Source organism: Drosophila novamexicana, unplaced genomic scaffold (assembly GCF_003285875.2).
Source record: "Drosophila novamexicana strain 15010-1031.04,08,12 unplaced genomic scaffold, DnovRS2.1 tig00000308-arrow-arrow-pilon, whole genome shotgun sequence".
NCBI classification, from domain to species: domain Eukaryota; kingdom Metazoa; phylum Arthropoda; class Insecta; order Diptera; family Drosophilidae; genus Drosophila; species Drosophila novamexicana.
In genome coordinates, this window is record NW_020824799.1 from 131947 (window position 1) to 148474 (window position 16528).

At 39.5% G+C, this 16528-nt stretch overlaps 2 protein-coding genes across 2 annotated transcripts; both read left to right on the forward strand.

The window, feature by feature from the left end:
* The first annotated feature begins 12636 nt into the window (after positions 1–12636).
* On the forward strand, positions 12637–13580 carry LOC115759606 (trypsin-3-like). The gene has a single exon (XM_030700576.1). The coding sequence runs from the start codon at positions 12652–12654 to the stop codon at positions 13465–13467; it is 816 nt and encodes a 271-aa protein (XP_030556436.1). The 5' UTR covers positions 12637–12651; the 3' UTR covers positions 13468–13580.
* An 831-nt stretch (positions 13581–14411) lies between these two features.
* LOC115759596 (trypsin-3) lies at positions 14412–15385 on the forward strand. Its single transcript, XM_030700567.1, has one exon. It carries the CDS (start codon positions 14449–14451, stop codon positions 15223–15225), a length of 777 nt encoding a protein of 258 aa, XP_030556427.1. The 5' UTR covers positions 14412–14448; the 3' UTR covers positions 15226–15385.
* The last annotated feature ends 1143 nt before the right edge of the window (positions 15386–16528 follow it).

Here is a 16528-nt window from a genome sequence, read left to right on the forward strand (position 1 = left end):
TGGTAATTTTTGACCCATGTCTATATACGAATCTTGGGGTAAGATTTGGACATGAATTTCGACCAAAAAATCGGTGTCGAGATTTGAATGCCAGATTAATCTAGAGGGAAAACCATGAAGAAAAATCCAAACTTCGTGGAAATCGGATGAGATTTGACCGAGTAATGGGGGTGGTAATTTTTGACCCATGTCTATATACGAATCTTGGGGTAAGATTTGGACATGAATTTCGACTAAAAAATCGGTGTTCAGATTTGAACGCCAGATTAATCTAGAGGGAAAACCATGAAGAAAAATCCAAACTTCGTGGAAATCGGATGAAATTTGACCGAGCTATGCGGGTGGTAATTTTTGACCCATGTCTGTATACGAATCTTGGGGTAAGATTTGGACATGAATTTCGACCAAAAAATCGGTGTCGAGATTTGAATGCCAGATTAATCTAGAGGAAAAACCATGAAGAAAAAGCCAAACTTCGTGGAAATCGGATGAGATTTGACCGAGTTATGGGGGTGGTAATTTTTGACCCATGTCTATATACGAATCTTGGGGTAAGATTTGGACATGAATTTCGACTAAAAAATCGGTGTTCAGATTTGATGGGCAGATTAATCTAGAGGGAAAACCACGAAGAAAAAGCCAAACTTCGTGTAAATCGGATGAGATTTGACCGAGTAATGAGGGTGGTAATTTTTGACCCATGTCTATATACGAATCTTGGGGTAAGATTTGGACATGAATTTCGACTAAAAAATCGGTGTCGAGATTTGAATGCCACATTAATCTAGAGGGAAAACCATGAAGAAAAAGCCAAACTTCGTGGAAATCGGATGAGAATTGACCGAGTTATGGGGGTGGTAATTTTTGACCCATGTCTATATACGAATCTTGGGGAAAGATTTGGACATGAATTTCGACTAAAAAATCGGTGTCGAGATTTGAATGCCAGATTAATCTAGAGGGAAAACCATGAAGAAAAATCCAAACTTCGTGGAAATCGGATGAGATTTGACCGAGTTATGGGGGTGGTAATTTTTGGCCCATGTCTATATACGAATCTTGAAGTAAGATTTGGACATGAATTTCGACTAAAAAATCGGTGTCGAGATTTGAATGCCAGATTAATCTAGAGGGAAAACCATGAAGAAAAAGCAAAACTTCGTGGAAATCGGATGAAATTTGACCGAGTTATGGGGGTGGTAATTTTTGACCCATGTCTATATACGAATCTTGGGGTAAGATTTGGACAAGAATTTCGACCAAAAAATCGGTGTTCAGATTTGAATGCCAGATTAATCTAGAGGGAAAACCATGAAGAAAAAGCCAAACTTCGTGGAAATCGGATGAGATTTGACCGAGTTATGGGGGTGGTAATTTTTGACCCATGTCTATATACGAATCTTGGGGTAAGATTTGGACATGAATTTCGACCAAAAAATCGGTGTCGAGATTTGAATGCCAGATTAATCTAGAGGGAAAACCATGAAGAAAAAGCCAAACTTCGTGGAAATCGGATGAGATTTGACCGAGCTATGCGGGTGGTAATTTTTGACCCATGTCTATATACGAATCTTGGGGTAAGATTTGGACATGAATTTCGACTAAAAAATCGGTGTTCAGATTTGAACGCCAGATTAATCTAGAGGGAAAACCATGAAGAAAAATCCAAACTTCGTGGAAATCGGATGAGATTTAACCGAGCTATGCGGGTGGTAATTTTTGACCCATGTCTATATACGAATCTTGGGGTAAGATTTGGACATGAATTTCGACTAAAAAATCGGTGTTCAGATTTGAACGCCAGATTAATCTAGAGGGAAAACCATGAAGAAAAATCCAAACTTCGTGGAAATCGGATGAAATTTGACCGAGTTATGGGGGTGGTAATTTTTGACCCATGTCTATATACGAATCTTGGGGTAAGATTTGGACATGAATTTCGACTAAAAAATCGGTGTCGAGATTTGAATGCCAGATTAATCTAGAGGGAAAACCATGAAGAAAAAGCCAAACTTCGTGGAAATCGGATGAGATTTGACCGAGTTATGGGGGTGGTAATTTTTGACCCATGTCTATATACGAATCTTGGGGTAAGATTTGGACATGAATTTCGACCAAAAAATCGGTGTCGAGATTTGAATTCCAGATTAATCTAGAGGGAAAACCATGAAGAAAAATCCAAACTTCGTGGAAATCGGATGAGATTTGACCGAGTAATGGGGGTGGTAATTTTTGACCCATGTCTATATACGAATCTTGGGGTAAGATTTGGACATGAATTTCGACTAAAAAATCGGTGTTCAGATTTGAACGCCAGATTAATCTAGAGGGAAAACCATGAAGAAAAATCCAAACTTCGTGGAAATCGGATGAAATTTGACCGAGCTATGCGGGTGGTAATTTTTGACCCATGTCTGTATACGAATCTTGGGGTAAGATTTGGACATGAATTTCGACCAAAAAATCGGTGTCGAGATTTGAATGCCAGATTAATCTAGAGGGAAAACCATGAAGAAAAAGCCAAACTTCGTGGCAATCGGATGAGATTTGACCGAGTTATGGGGGTGGTAATTTTTGACCCATGTCTATATACGAATCTTGGGGTAAGATTTGGACATGAATTTCGACTAAAAAATCGGTGTTCAGATTTGATGGCCAGATTAATCTAGAGGGAAAACCACGAAGAAAAAGCCAAACTTCGTGTAAATCGGATGAGATTTGACCGAGTAATGAGGGTGGTAATTTTTGACCCATGTCTATATACGAATCTTGGGGTAAGATTTGGACATGAATTTCGACTAAAAAATCGGTGTCGAGATTTGAATGCCACATTAATCTAGAGGGAAAACCATGAAGAAAAAGCCAAACTTCGTGGAAATCGGATGAGAATTGACCGAGTTATGGGGGTGGTAATTTTTGACCCATGTCTATATACGAATCTTGGGGAAAGATTTGGACATGAATTTCGACTAAAAAATCGGTGTCGAGATTTGAATGCCAGATTAATCTAGAGGGAAAACCATGAAGAAAAATCCAAACTTCGTGGAAATCGGATGAGATTTGACCGAGTTATGGGGGTGGTAATTTTTGGCCCATGTCTATATACGAATCTTGAAGTAAGATTTGGACATGAATTTCGACTAAAAAATCGGTGTCGAGATTTGAATGCCAGATTAATCTAGAGGGAAAACCATGAAGAAAAAACCAAACTTCGTGGAAATCGGATGAGATTTGACCGAGTTATGGGGGTGGTAATTTTTGACCCATGTCTATATACGAATCTTGGGGAAAGATTTGGACATGAATTTCGACTAAAAAATCGGTGTCGAGATTTGAATGCCAGATTAATCTAGAGGGAAAACCATGAAGAAAAATCCAAACTTCGTGGAAATCGGATGAGATTTGACCGAGTTATGGGGGTGGTAATTTTTGACCCATGTCTATATACGAATCTTGGGGTAAGATTTGGACATGAATTTCGACAAAAAAATCGGTGTCGAGATTTGAATGCCAGATTAATCTAGAGGGAAAACCATGAAGAAAAATCCAAACTTCGTGGAAATCGGATGAGATTTGACCGAGCTATGCGGGTGGTAATTTTTTACCCATGTCTATATACGAATCTTGGGGTAAGATTTGGACATGAATTTCGACCAAAAAATCGGTGTCGAGATTTGAATGCCAGATTAATCTAGAGGGAAACCCATGAAGAAAAATCCAAACTTCGTGGAAATCGGATGAGATTTGACCGAGTTATGGGGGTGGTAATTTTTGACCCATGTCTATATACGAATCTTGGAGTAAGATTTGGACATGAATTTCGACTAAAAAATCGGTGTCGAGATTTGAATGCCAGATTAATCTAGAGGGAAAACCATAAAGAAAAATCCAAACTTCGTGGAAATCGGATGAGAATTGACCGAGTTATGGGGGTGGTAATTTTTGACCCATGTCTATATACGAATCTTGGGGAAAGATTTGGACATGAATTTCGACTAAAAAATCGGTGTCGAGATTTGAATGCCAGATTAATCTAGAGGGAAAACCGTGAAGAAAAATCCAAACTTCGTGGAAATCGGATGAGATTTGACCGAGCTATGCGGGTGGTAATTTTTGACCCATGTCTACATACGAATCTTGGGGTAAGATTTGGACATGAATTTCGACCAAAAAATCGGTGTCGAGATTTGAATGCCAGATTAATCTAGAGGGAAAACCATGAAGAAAAATCCAAACTTCGTGGAAATCGGATGAGATTTGACCGAGCTATGGGGGTGGTAATTTTTGACCCATGTCTATATACGAATCTTGGGGTAAGATTTGGACATGAATTTCGACTAAAAAATCGGTGTTCAGATTTGAATGCCAGATTAATCTAGAGGGAAAACCATGAAAAAAAATCCAAACTTCGTGGAAATCGGATGAGATTTGACCGAGTTATGGGGGTGGTAATTTTTGACCCATGTCTATATACGAATCTTGGGGTAAGATTTGGACATGAATTTCGACTAAAAAATCGGTGTCGAGATTTGAATGCCAGATTAATCTAGAGGGAAAACCATGAAGAAAAAACCAAACTTCATGAAGAAAAATCCAAACTTCGTGGAAATCGGATGAAATTTGACCGAGTTATGGGGGTGGTAATTTTTGACCCATGTCTATATACGAATCTTGGGGAAAGATTTGGACATGAATTTCGACTAAAAAATCGGTGTCGAGATTTGAATGCCAGATTAATCTAGAGGGAAAACCATGAAGAAAAATCCAAACTTCGTGGAAATCGGATGAGATTTGACCGAGCTATGCGGGTGGTAATTTTTGACCCATGTCTATATACGAATCTTGGGGTAAGATTTGGACAAGAATTTCGACCAAAAAATCGGTGTTCAGATTTGAATGCCAGATTAATCTAGAGGGAAAACCATGAAGAAAAAGCCAAACTTCGTGTAAATCGGATGAGATTTGACCGAGTAATGAGGGTGGTAATTTTTGACCCATGTCTATATACGAATCTTGGGGTAAGATTTGGACATGAATTTCGACTAAAAAATCGGTGTCGAGATTTGAATGCCACATTAATCTAGAGGGAAAACCATGAAGAAAAAGCCAAACTTCGTGGAAATCGGATGAGATTTGACCGAGCTATGCGGGTGGTAATTTTTGACCCATGTCTATATACGAATCTTGGGGTAAGATTTGGACATGAATTTCGACAAAAAAATCGGTGTCGAGATTTGAATGCCAGATTAATCTAGAGGGAAAACCATGAAGAAAAATGGGGGTGGTAATCTTTGACCCATGTCTATATACGAATCTTGGGGTAAGATTTGGACATGAATTTCGACTAAAAAATCGGTGTTCAGATTTGATGGCCAGATTAATCTAGAGGGAAAACCACGAAGAAAAAGCCAAACTTCGTGTAAATCGGATGAGATTTGACCGAGTAATGAGGGTGGTAATTTTTGACCCATGTCTATATACGAATCTTGGGGTAAGATTTGGACATGAATTTCGACTAAAAAATCGGTGTCGAGATTTGAATGCCACATTAATCTAGAGGGAAAACCATGAAGAAAAAGCCAAACTTCGGAAAATTAGATGAGATTTCGCCGAGATATGGGTGTGGTCATTTTTGCATACATTTGCACTCAACTCATTATACCCTTTTCGCACATGCTCACTGGGTTCAGGGTATAAAAAGCAATTTTTTAGTTAATTAAACGACGAAGAAAATGAAAAGAGCGCAGCAAACTCACTTGCACACTGCCACTGACTCTGGCATCGCCTTGAGCCCTGAAAATAACAGCAGGAGTAGTCAAAGTCAATTGCCAGTTGCAGATGCAAAGAGAAACAAGTTGAACAATGGAATGGACAGCATGATGAACATTTGCATGGTCACTTTGAGGTTGATCCTGTGGAAGGAACTTGTGTTCTATGCAATACCCTGCCGGACTACTATGCATACCAATTGATAGCAAGAACGAATAAATTAACTTGCTAGTGATGTTTATATGTTGTCAACTTTTAACAAAATCGGGCATTTTGGGCATATCTTAAGATAATTTGGAGAAGGGCTTGATTGAGGGATCGATTTATGTGGACCGATAGTTTTGTGAACTTATACACCGCATATAACCTAAATATTGAATTGTGAAGATCAACTGTAACATATTATTTTTCTTATTTACATTGTTATTATAGGTATAGAATATAGTCATAACTATCACCTAAGCCTTTTATATAGCACTGGCTACTTGACATCTAAACAATACCATGGAAACCAAGACCAAAATTTAAAATTAACCTAAATTTAAATTGAGAAAGAAATTTAAATTGACGTACGAAAAGAACAGGTTAGTAGGGTTATATAGGTTTATACAAACATTGATAACGATTAGTAGTTTCATTTCGTAAAGGATGCTAATTTTAGCTAGATATTTATATCTTAAGTATTTTCTTTCATTTTTACTTGCTCGATTGCTTCAGGAACTCACAGTCTATTGATGCTTTTGATACTCTATCGATTCCTGTGCCGATATTTACTAGCGCAGTTATCGATTTGATGTGAATGACCATGGAACGAGTTGGCAGACGCCTACTGTAAGCAATATACAAACTCTTTCATTTCAAAAGTTGGACTCTTGTTTCTAAATGGTATATTTAAACTCATATTTTCAACTGCGCTCAAAGGTTGATTTTATTTCATAGGCGCTTTCGTCCTTTCTTAACGCACAGTCAACAAAATTGAGGCGTGCTGATATCCTGCTGCGATACTTGCTTGCAACAATGTTTGGCCCTATGGCAGGCGCATTGCGTGCAATCAATGCTAATGAATTTTAATGGTTGTAATCAAACTGGCTGCTTTATCTGTTTGGCCACACTCACGGCTAATGAGGCCGAGGAGCGAGAGAACCGGCCAGGAATGCAAATATAAAACAGAAATTAGGGACCCAGCGAAATGCGCAACATTGTTAGGGAAATGTTTACTACTTTTGGCCATTTGTCGCATTACGTTTATCCTCTTATTTATTTGCGCTAATTTACAGCGTATTTAACAGCAAAACGTATTGTATTCTTTTTTATGCTGACTCCATTTTGACCATGTTTGTTATTAACAACAGCGTAATCATCTCAGCTAGCACTCTTTAGTTGGGTTCGTTGTTTTTTTTTTTTTTTTCTAAATTGTCCTTTGTTTTTCTTTTTTGCTTAGCCCCAAACGGTTTTCATGCTCTAATTAAGTGCATTTACTCTAATGAGCAAAAATGGCAACTGCACTGGCTGTAGCAGTAGCAGTAACAGCAGCTGCAGTAGCCGCAAAAAATGTCACAGTCGCAGTCACAGCTCCGTGAAAGAGGCGACCGTGCGTGAAAACTTTCCTAGTAGAGTGGCTGAGCTTGTGGCTTATTTTTTGTGGGTTCCCACTGAAGTGTTTTTCAGCTAAGTGCATCATAATTTAAGTTTGTCATCAAGCTCTAGGTCAGGAAAGGTTAGGTTAGTTTGGTGCGGTAGACGAGGGCAGGTTGCCCACGACCTAAGATTAGCCCAAAGTTGGTCTCTGATCCATATTCCCTTTCTCAGAGCATAATATGAGCAATATAGGGCGCACTTAGTTCCACACGGATGAAGCCAAAAATGGATCTTTAGTTGGTAAGATCATAAATGAGAATGATTTTGAGGAAGTGGAATCTGCTGCTGCTCTTTCTGCTCTTCTGCATCGCAACTTCTACTCTAGCAGCCAGTATCTAGTAATGGCCCGGGCTACTACAACGCAGTTGGATTCGTCCAGCATCTGTAGCTTGCTGGCAATCATAGATAGTTATTCTTACATTGAAGTGTAAGAGGTTTCCTAATACAGCGCTACATTCAATGAGCCCGCCTCCCATGAGGTTATCTTGTTTAAGCCCGACTGTCAATATCCAAACCGAGATTCTGAATGACATAACGAGTTTCAAGAGGGATAAATACTCTCTACACTACAGTTGTCGGAGGTTTACGGGGTGCCCTGAAATATTTTGGAGTGAAGTATTTCGAGCCTCAATGGAAGGAATATAGACATCTTCTCCTATTGGGACCCCGTAGAATAGGATCCTCCGGAAGATTGCCGTGTATAGCGTGTGAAGAACGTGTGCCTAGCACATTTAACCCAAAATATATTCTACTCACATACATATATGCACTGTAGAAGCTGGTCTGGTTGGTCAGCCATTTGTCTATGCAAAATTTCTGCCGCTCATTAGTGCAATTTGTCTAACTGTGCCATTCAAAATAAATGCATACTCAGATACAGATACACATATAGCCACAGCTACAGTTATAGATACAGATACAATTGCATTTTGCTGGTACGTTCATCAAATGCAGAACAAGAGACCGGACACTGAGCCCGACGCAGGCGTTGACGGAGGCGGAGGTACAGGCGGAGAGCAAAGGCAACTCGTTCGTTGTCGAATTCAAATATGTGTATTTTTATTTGACTATTCGCATACGAAACGCACACTAAGCGGCTATTGTTTTTGGCAATTGTGTGTGTGTGTGTGTGTGTGTGTGTGTGTGTGTGTATGCAGCACACCCTCTGAGCCCCTTCTTCGACTTAACCAAACCCGTTCCATGCTGTCCAGATTCGGCGACACTAAGTAAACAACAACGCAGCTGTGGTGTAGAATAGCATACCAGGCCCCTGGCCTGTCTACGCTGCAGGCCTTTGCAAATATGCAAATATGTATGCGCCACCACCACCACCACCAGCAGCAGCAGCTGCACCACCACCACCACCCACAACCAAACGGCGCATGTAGCTTGCAGCTTGCCCACAATGCGATAACATTTCGTTGGTTTCCAGCTTGGCGTCAAATGCAGATAAAACACAAAACGTTCCAAACTAGTTAAAAAAAAAAAAAAAGAAAAACAGCAGAAGCTACAACAACAGCAATGGCAACAAGAACAACACATTTTTCCTAAAACCAAATTCATTTTCAATTAAGGACATTTCAACATATATCGACAGAGTGCAAGCTCGCCCCGCAACTGACTGCTGCCTAATGCTTTTGTGCAGTGTAGCTGCGAACAGTGAAAATATTTGAAATGCTAAATAAATTACGTATACGTACGTCTGACAGAGCTACATACGTATGCATGCATCTATGCATTACATTTGTGTGTTTTGTATTGCACGAATACATATATATGGATATAGTTTTTGGCAATTTACAGTCGCCGCTGTTGACACTCGCTGGCCATATGGCCAGAGTGTCAGAATGTGGTCAAAATGCCAATTGCAAAACAATTGCATTTTGGTTACTTTGCTGTTAAATCCGGAATTTCGATGGCACTCAACTAACCGACATTGCGACGGGCTTCCGTTGACACTAGGGACACTCGGGCTATCTGGGGTGCCAGCTGCTTGGCTAACTGCTAAGGGGTGGGGCGGTGGCCAGGTCGGCAGAGGAGAGCGCTGGCGTGTCATATGTATGCACAAAGACAATAAAAAGCTAGAAGCCTGAGCTTAAAAGCAAATTATTGTAGCTCAGCCACACACACACACACACACACATACGCACAAAGTGTGTATAAATCTCCTGCTGCATTGCGTGAATTTCATTTCGCACTCGATTTTCCTTTATATGCTTGTTGTTGTTGCCACGGTTACTGTAATAGTTGTTGTTGCTGCTGTTGCTGCTGCAGAGCAATGGTCAAATTTGCAGACGACAAGCATTTTTGACATATTCGCCAATGAAAAACTTGCCTAGCAAACACAATAAAAAACAAAATACCCCAAAAAGCAATTAAATTGCACACTTTAAAATGCAACAAAAAAGAATGTGAAAAACAAAATGAAAGAATCAGCACTAAGCAACAGTATTATAACGCAGTCAAACAAGAAGAAGCATAAAATGATACCCTGTAGTCAGAACTAAATGCACAACACTCACATACACATGCATGTGGCACCCTCTGACCCACAATATAGATTAAAGCTTCTGTAATCATCAGCCGATGTGAAATGTGAATGTAGCCAAAATCTAGTTACATTTTACATTAACTCTTTTATCTTGGTTCCAGAGTTGACTCTAATTTGCCAAAAGGTGCAACAAATACAAAAGATAGAAAATAGTTCTAGTTATTAACCTTTTCTTTATTTTATTACTATTTAAAAACAAAAACAAGTAAGAGGTTCTAGTAGGGAGCTCCCGACTAGGGGATACCCTGAACCCTCTTCTTCCAACATCAAATGAATATATATATACTTTTTTAGAAGCTATATGTCAAGCTTGATGACTCTAGCTCTTATTATTTACCAAAATTGCCCAAAAAACATGATATCGATATCGATTTTTATCGATTGCTTGGAAACGGAGTAAGGTATCGATTATCGGAAACAAACTGGATCTGCGCAGGAACTAGGAGCATATACATCTATAATTCCTCTAGCTCCTATAGGTTCTGAGATCCTTGCGTTCATACATACGGACGGACGGACGGACAGCTTATACTTATACCCATTTTTAATGGGTTCAGGGTATAAAAAGGAACCAACTGCCGGTTCGAATTAACCAAATTTAGCAAGCAAATTAACACATGAAATACAATTTTAATGCTGATTAGGATTATTCACATTATCGCTTATATCTCCCTTATTATCCAAATCAATTTACCCCTCCTGGCCACTTCGTGCGTACAGGGTATACAAAAGAAAAAAGAGGCTATCGTTCACAGACGCATATGTGCCCAATTGCATATGACATGCAAATACATTTAATTTCAAAAACTAAACTAATAAAAGCAGCTGCAAAACACGTTCAGTTTCTATGACTGTTTGCGAAATCTGCTTTTGAGTTATTTTTCCTTTTATATTTGTTTTTCTCTTTCAGCAAAATAAGCAATCGAAATGAATTTTGCAAAATTTTAAATGTTTTTTTTCTGTAGTATTGCAATGCAATAAGAGCTCGTTCATAAAATTTAAATTTAGTTTGGGCGATTTAAATTTCCATGATAGCTGATTTACTGACTGAATATCAAGCTTTCATCACTTATTGTATTTATGTATGCGATGTTAAATAATTATAAAAAAAAAAGTATTTGTAAAAATGCCCTACTTTGCGATTCTCATAAATTAATGTGCGATTTTCAAGCTGCCCTGTTTTGATTATACATATTAAAAATTAAAATGTTAAAACAAAACTCTTGCCTGAATGTATTTTCTCTCTCTCCCTCTCTCCCCCTGTCACTCCCTCTCTCTCTCTCTCTCTCTCTCTTTCTCTCTCTTTCTTTCAAATTATATTCTTTTGTTTTCCCAGTACTTGTTTATAAAAAGACGCTTTTTGCTTCTTCAAATAGAAGAGAGAAAATATGAATCTGCAGTGATTGGTATATGCGTACTAGGAATAACGTCTTAAAAAATAATCTCTGAAATTTCAACTGAATGTAAATATAAAAAAATTAATATTAATAAATGCATTTTTGTTAGTGAAGCTTGCGAATACTAGAAAAGTCTTAAATTAAAATCGAATCTGGACGACTGCTCGAAGAAGATTTCGTTGTCCGTGTTCAGATAATGCTTCAGCTGCAATCAACAACAATGAGTGGGCAGATCAATTGTGAAGGAAGGAAGAGGCAACTAATGCAGCATGTAGAAAATTACAGCGAAATGATGCGCAAAATATTTTAACACAAAATGATAAATATTCTGAAGCATCAGCTCAATAAGTAGGACAACATATCCGTGCGCTCTGCGAGGACGTGCTTCTCTCTGGCAACTGCCATGCCAGCAATACACGCGGGTATCAGAGCGGCACACACATACACACACACACACACATACACCCGAACACACATGTTGGCAGTTAAAAGCGGCAACAAAAGAAATCGCACACATTTCAACGTTTTGAATTTGTAAAAGGATATTTTTCACATTATAATAAGAAATGAGGCTGAGAACGCGCGCCGCATGTTATGACCATGCCCCTGCCAGCCATAGCTATGCGGCATTTCCCCTGCAGGCTTACACTCAGAAAAAATTTGCAATAAATTTAGGTAAATCTACATAAAAATAACAATTTTGTACATTTATTTTGTTTTAAAGAAACTTTTTCTGTTTATAAAACAATGACAGTAAGATGCACATGTTAAGAAAATATTTTCTGAAATTACGAGAAGACATACGTTTTTCATAAAGTTAGTGCTGTTTTTTGTACGTGTACACCCGCTGGCAGGCACTTTAAAATGCAGAACAGCTGAAAAATCATATAAACACAAATAATAAAATCGACAATTTGGCAAGAGGCGCACGCACATCTACATCTATATAGAATATCCTTGTATCCATTTGAGTGTGTACATGCGTGTGTGTGTGTGTGTGTGCGTGAGAGTGTGCGTGTGCGCTATGAGCACATAACTGCAAATGTACTGGCAACAAAACGTGCGGCGATTTTCTAACAAGTCCAACAACACCAATGAAAATTCTGAAAGGCAAAAGGGTTAATTTAACCCACCCATCTCCATGCCCCGCTCCACTTTTAGCAAGGGATTCTTCTTGGAAACTTGCCGACTCGACATCGATGTGAGCATGAGCTCAGTTACTGGAAAAAATTGATATAACTCAAGTAATTTAAGACTTTAAAGTGGAACTAATAGAATAAGTTGAACCTAGAAGCTATGACGGAGCCAACAGTTAAGTGTGAAAATTGGCACCGGAAACAATCCAAAATGTTTTCTGCAATCATTTTTTTAGCTCTCAATCTGACGCTCCTTGCAAGATCTGAGCTAGCGGAAAGAACGCTTGTCAGGCCAAGGATTTATGGAGGCCAAGAGAAAACCATCGAACAGCTCGGCGGCTATGCCGTTCAGATCTACCTGGGCCATAGGTTAGTGTGCGGCGGCGGCATACTCAGCGCCCGTTATATTCTCAGCTCGGCACACTGTTTCGAACAAGCGGCTTATAAAAAATATCACGTAATCGCCGGCCAGACAGTGCCAAGAAATTATTTTGCAACAGAGAGCATGAAAAATTTAGTGCTTAAGTTGAAGATACATCCGTACTATCAGAAAACCAAGTTCGTTGCGGACATCGCTGTGGTGGCGGTAAGTGCGCCCCTTCGGGGACCCAATGTGCACTACTTGCCCCTCTGCTCGGTAAAGCCATCAGCAGGCAATGTGGCCACAGTGTCTGGCTGGGGCAACAGCGAATATTCCCTGCAGAACAATCCGCTGCGTGTTATGGAGGTGCCCATCATCTCTGAGAGCGAATGCAACCAGAAGATGGAACGCCAGATGCCCAACAATGTGCTCTGCGCCGGCGGCTACAACAGGCGCACAATCTGCAGCGGCGACTCCGGCGGGCCGCTGGTCATCAACGGCGAACTGTGCGGCATCAGCACCTGGACGTGGGAGTGCGGCAACAACGAGATGCCCGATGTCTATATGAGCGCCTACTTTTATCGGGACTTCATAGAAAAGGCCATGGCGAATTGACACAAAAGCTAAATGGAGAACGGAACACTTGATTTTTGGAACAATTCTTAACCGGCAAATGTTGACTTCAAATATTTTATAATAAATGATTTCTTTAAAGTTTCATTCCTTAATTACCCGTGCTCCTCATTCAAGAATAATCGATTTCGCAAAAAGTGCGAAATGCATATCAGAAAAATGTTCACAAAGTTTGTTGAAAATTATCGGATGGTAAACAAATAACTTTCACATCACCGTTTTCCGATTTTTCCGAATGGAATTGCCAACAATCGCATTTTCTACCAAGGACTTTGATTCCACAAAAAGGGTGAGTTTTCGTAAAGATCTTTGGAACACGAAATTTTACAAACCAGATCTTTGACCCTCATATACCGAGAAAGAATGGATTTTCCGAAAAGTGTATGCCACCCCTCAAATGAAATCGAACAGAAATCTGTGAAAATGATTTTCGAACGGATAATAACAAAAAATTGTTTCATACAAACGTTTTTCGCGATTTTCCCTTACTTGCGGCTGGTATTTCCCAAAACCCAGCCTTGGCATGCATTTCCATCACATAAGGTAAGGCAAGTCAAAATTTCAGCTTCCTAACTCTTACGGTTTGTGCTGTGCGTTGATCATCAATCAGTCAGTCAGTCAGTCAGTCAGTCATTCAGTCAATGATACAGTCTGTCAGAACAAACAGTTTTCTATATGGTGATAATTTTTCAAATATTATATTTTAGAAAAATGATAACATTTTTATCATAGAAAGTTATTATAGGTTTCTTTTTTGATGAAACTTAATAAACTATTATTTTAATAAAAAGGTGGAATGTATATACCTCTTATATATCTCTTAGTTTTTGATTGTTACACAGCGTAGTATATCAAATATATTTAAGCCCTTGAAGCATATCCAAACAATTTTGTGTGTCACTCAGGAGCCAATGAAAGAAGTTCTAACTTGGTCAAACACTTTCAAACAGAACCCAGCTCAAAATGCAGCCTATTCCGGTGATATTAAGTCTATTGATCGCACCGATTATTGCGACAACTGAACTACCCGATAAGCAGCTGGTCAAGGCCAGGGTATTTTCGGGTAGAGAAACCAGCATTCAGGAGCTGGGTGGCTATGCAGTGCAGATCTATAAGGGCAGTAAAATGACTTGCACTGGCAGCCTCTTAACCAAATTCCACATTCTAACTGCGGCTCACTGCTTCGAAAACGAGAACTATACGAAATTTCACGTGATCGCCGGTCGAACAAACTCGGAGACCTTTTTCTATCCTGACGAGATCATAAACTTCGTAATCAAGCTAAAGATGCATCCGAGCTACAATAAGTTAAGGTACATCGCCGACATTGCCATGATAAAGGTTAAAAACGCCATCAGAACTCCAGAAGTTAGCTATTTGCCCCTCTGCACACGGAAAATGTCAGCCGGACTTATGGCCACCGTGGCTGGCTGGGGCGCTAGCGAATTTACCAGGACCAAAAACACGCTCCGAACAATAAGGGTGCCTCTCATCTCGAAAGACGAATGCAACCAAAAGCTGGGCCGCAAAATGCCACGCAACGTGTTCTGCGCCTCCGGCTACAACGGTCGCACGATCTGCAGTGGCGACTCCGGCGGGCCGCTGGTCATCCGGGGTGAACTGTGCGGCGTCAGCGTATGGACATATGAATGTGGTAACAAACTGATGCCCGATGTCTATATGAGCGTGAACTTTTATCGCGACTTTATAAATAAAACAATTACGGAAATGGGCGACTAGCTAAAAGCTTATAGGAACTCGAACTATCAACAATTCTTGTATATTTCGATTTCGTGTTTAAGGTAGAAAAGAAGAAAAAAAGACACAAAACAAGTGATCTCAATAAAGTCAAAATATGTATGGATAATGAACTGAACATTAAATAATTTCAATAATGGCATTTAAATTTCTTTATCATAGTTCCTTTAACTATCTCTTGGTCTAGTTCCTTAAGTTTTTTGCATGTAAATCATCAATAATCTTCCCTGAATATGGACTAATGAACTGTTGTGCCTTGCATATAAGGATGTGGCCTGCTCTAATATATTATAGTACATGCCTTACATTCTTGGTGTCAAATAAATCTTTTACATCTAGACTGCTCCTGATGACTTTTAATAGAAACTCTCTCTCTCTCTCTAATGAAATTAATGATCTAGTTGTCTGTCTTGATCATAAACTCATCAACTCCAAGGAGTTTATTGATCCGCACACAAAAAAGATTGATTACAATTTTTAATCGCCACAGTATTCAATTAATCAAAACAGAATTGAATTTACAGAGAAAAGAAATTCTTGTTGCCGTCATACTCAAATATGTAGTCCCCTGATCTTCCCTCTTTAATTAATCGCAGACTTATAACTTATACACCTCTATTCCTATCTTAACTGTGTCGAACTAAATATGCCTTTCATGAACCATTCCGAGTCCTCTGTGATGATTACAACAAGCAACCTTCCTCATTCATGCCTTGATTCTTTTCGTTCACCAAGAGAAGAACATTGTGTGTAGATATTTCATTTGCAGCAATCTGATTCCGAACTCCTCACGCTCAATGCGCCCAAATGCTAGACTACACATTCTCTTTCGCATTTACAGCTCTCTGCTCACTTTTCGCTGTTCTCTTGTGCATTATCGCTCTCTGGCGTTAATTCTGCCCAATCGTTCCAAAGAGTATCATTTCTTGAAATCCCTTTCACTCTGCGTAATCTTCCAATGCGCAGTCATGCATTGAGAGCGTGTGAGAGCGGCGGAGAGAAAGAGCGCGCTACGCTGCTGCATCAAAAGGAGAAAAGCAGAAGACGAAAACAAGTAACAACGAAACCACAAGAGCAATGAAAATGCCACAAACCTGCCGGCACCGCGCCACGATTCCAGGCAGTTTTTTATGTACATATGTACATACATACATACATAATTCATTATTGGTGTTGTTTTTGTGATTGTGCTTGTTGCTGCTGTTAGTTTTGCAGCTTGTCAGCACACTTTCTGTCGTCTGGCTGAGCGTTTTATCAGCTGCCGCTACAATTTTATGAATTGCCT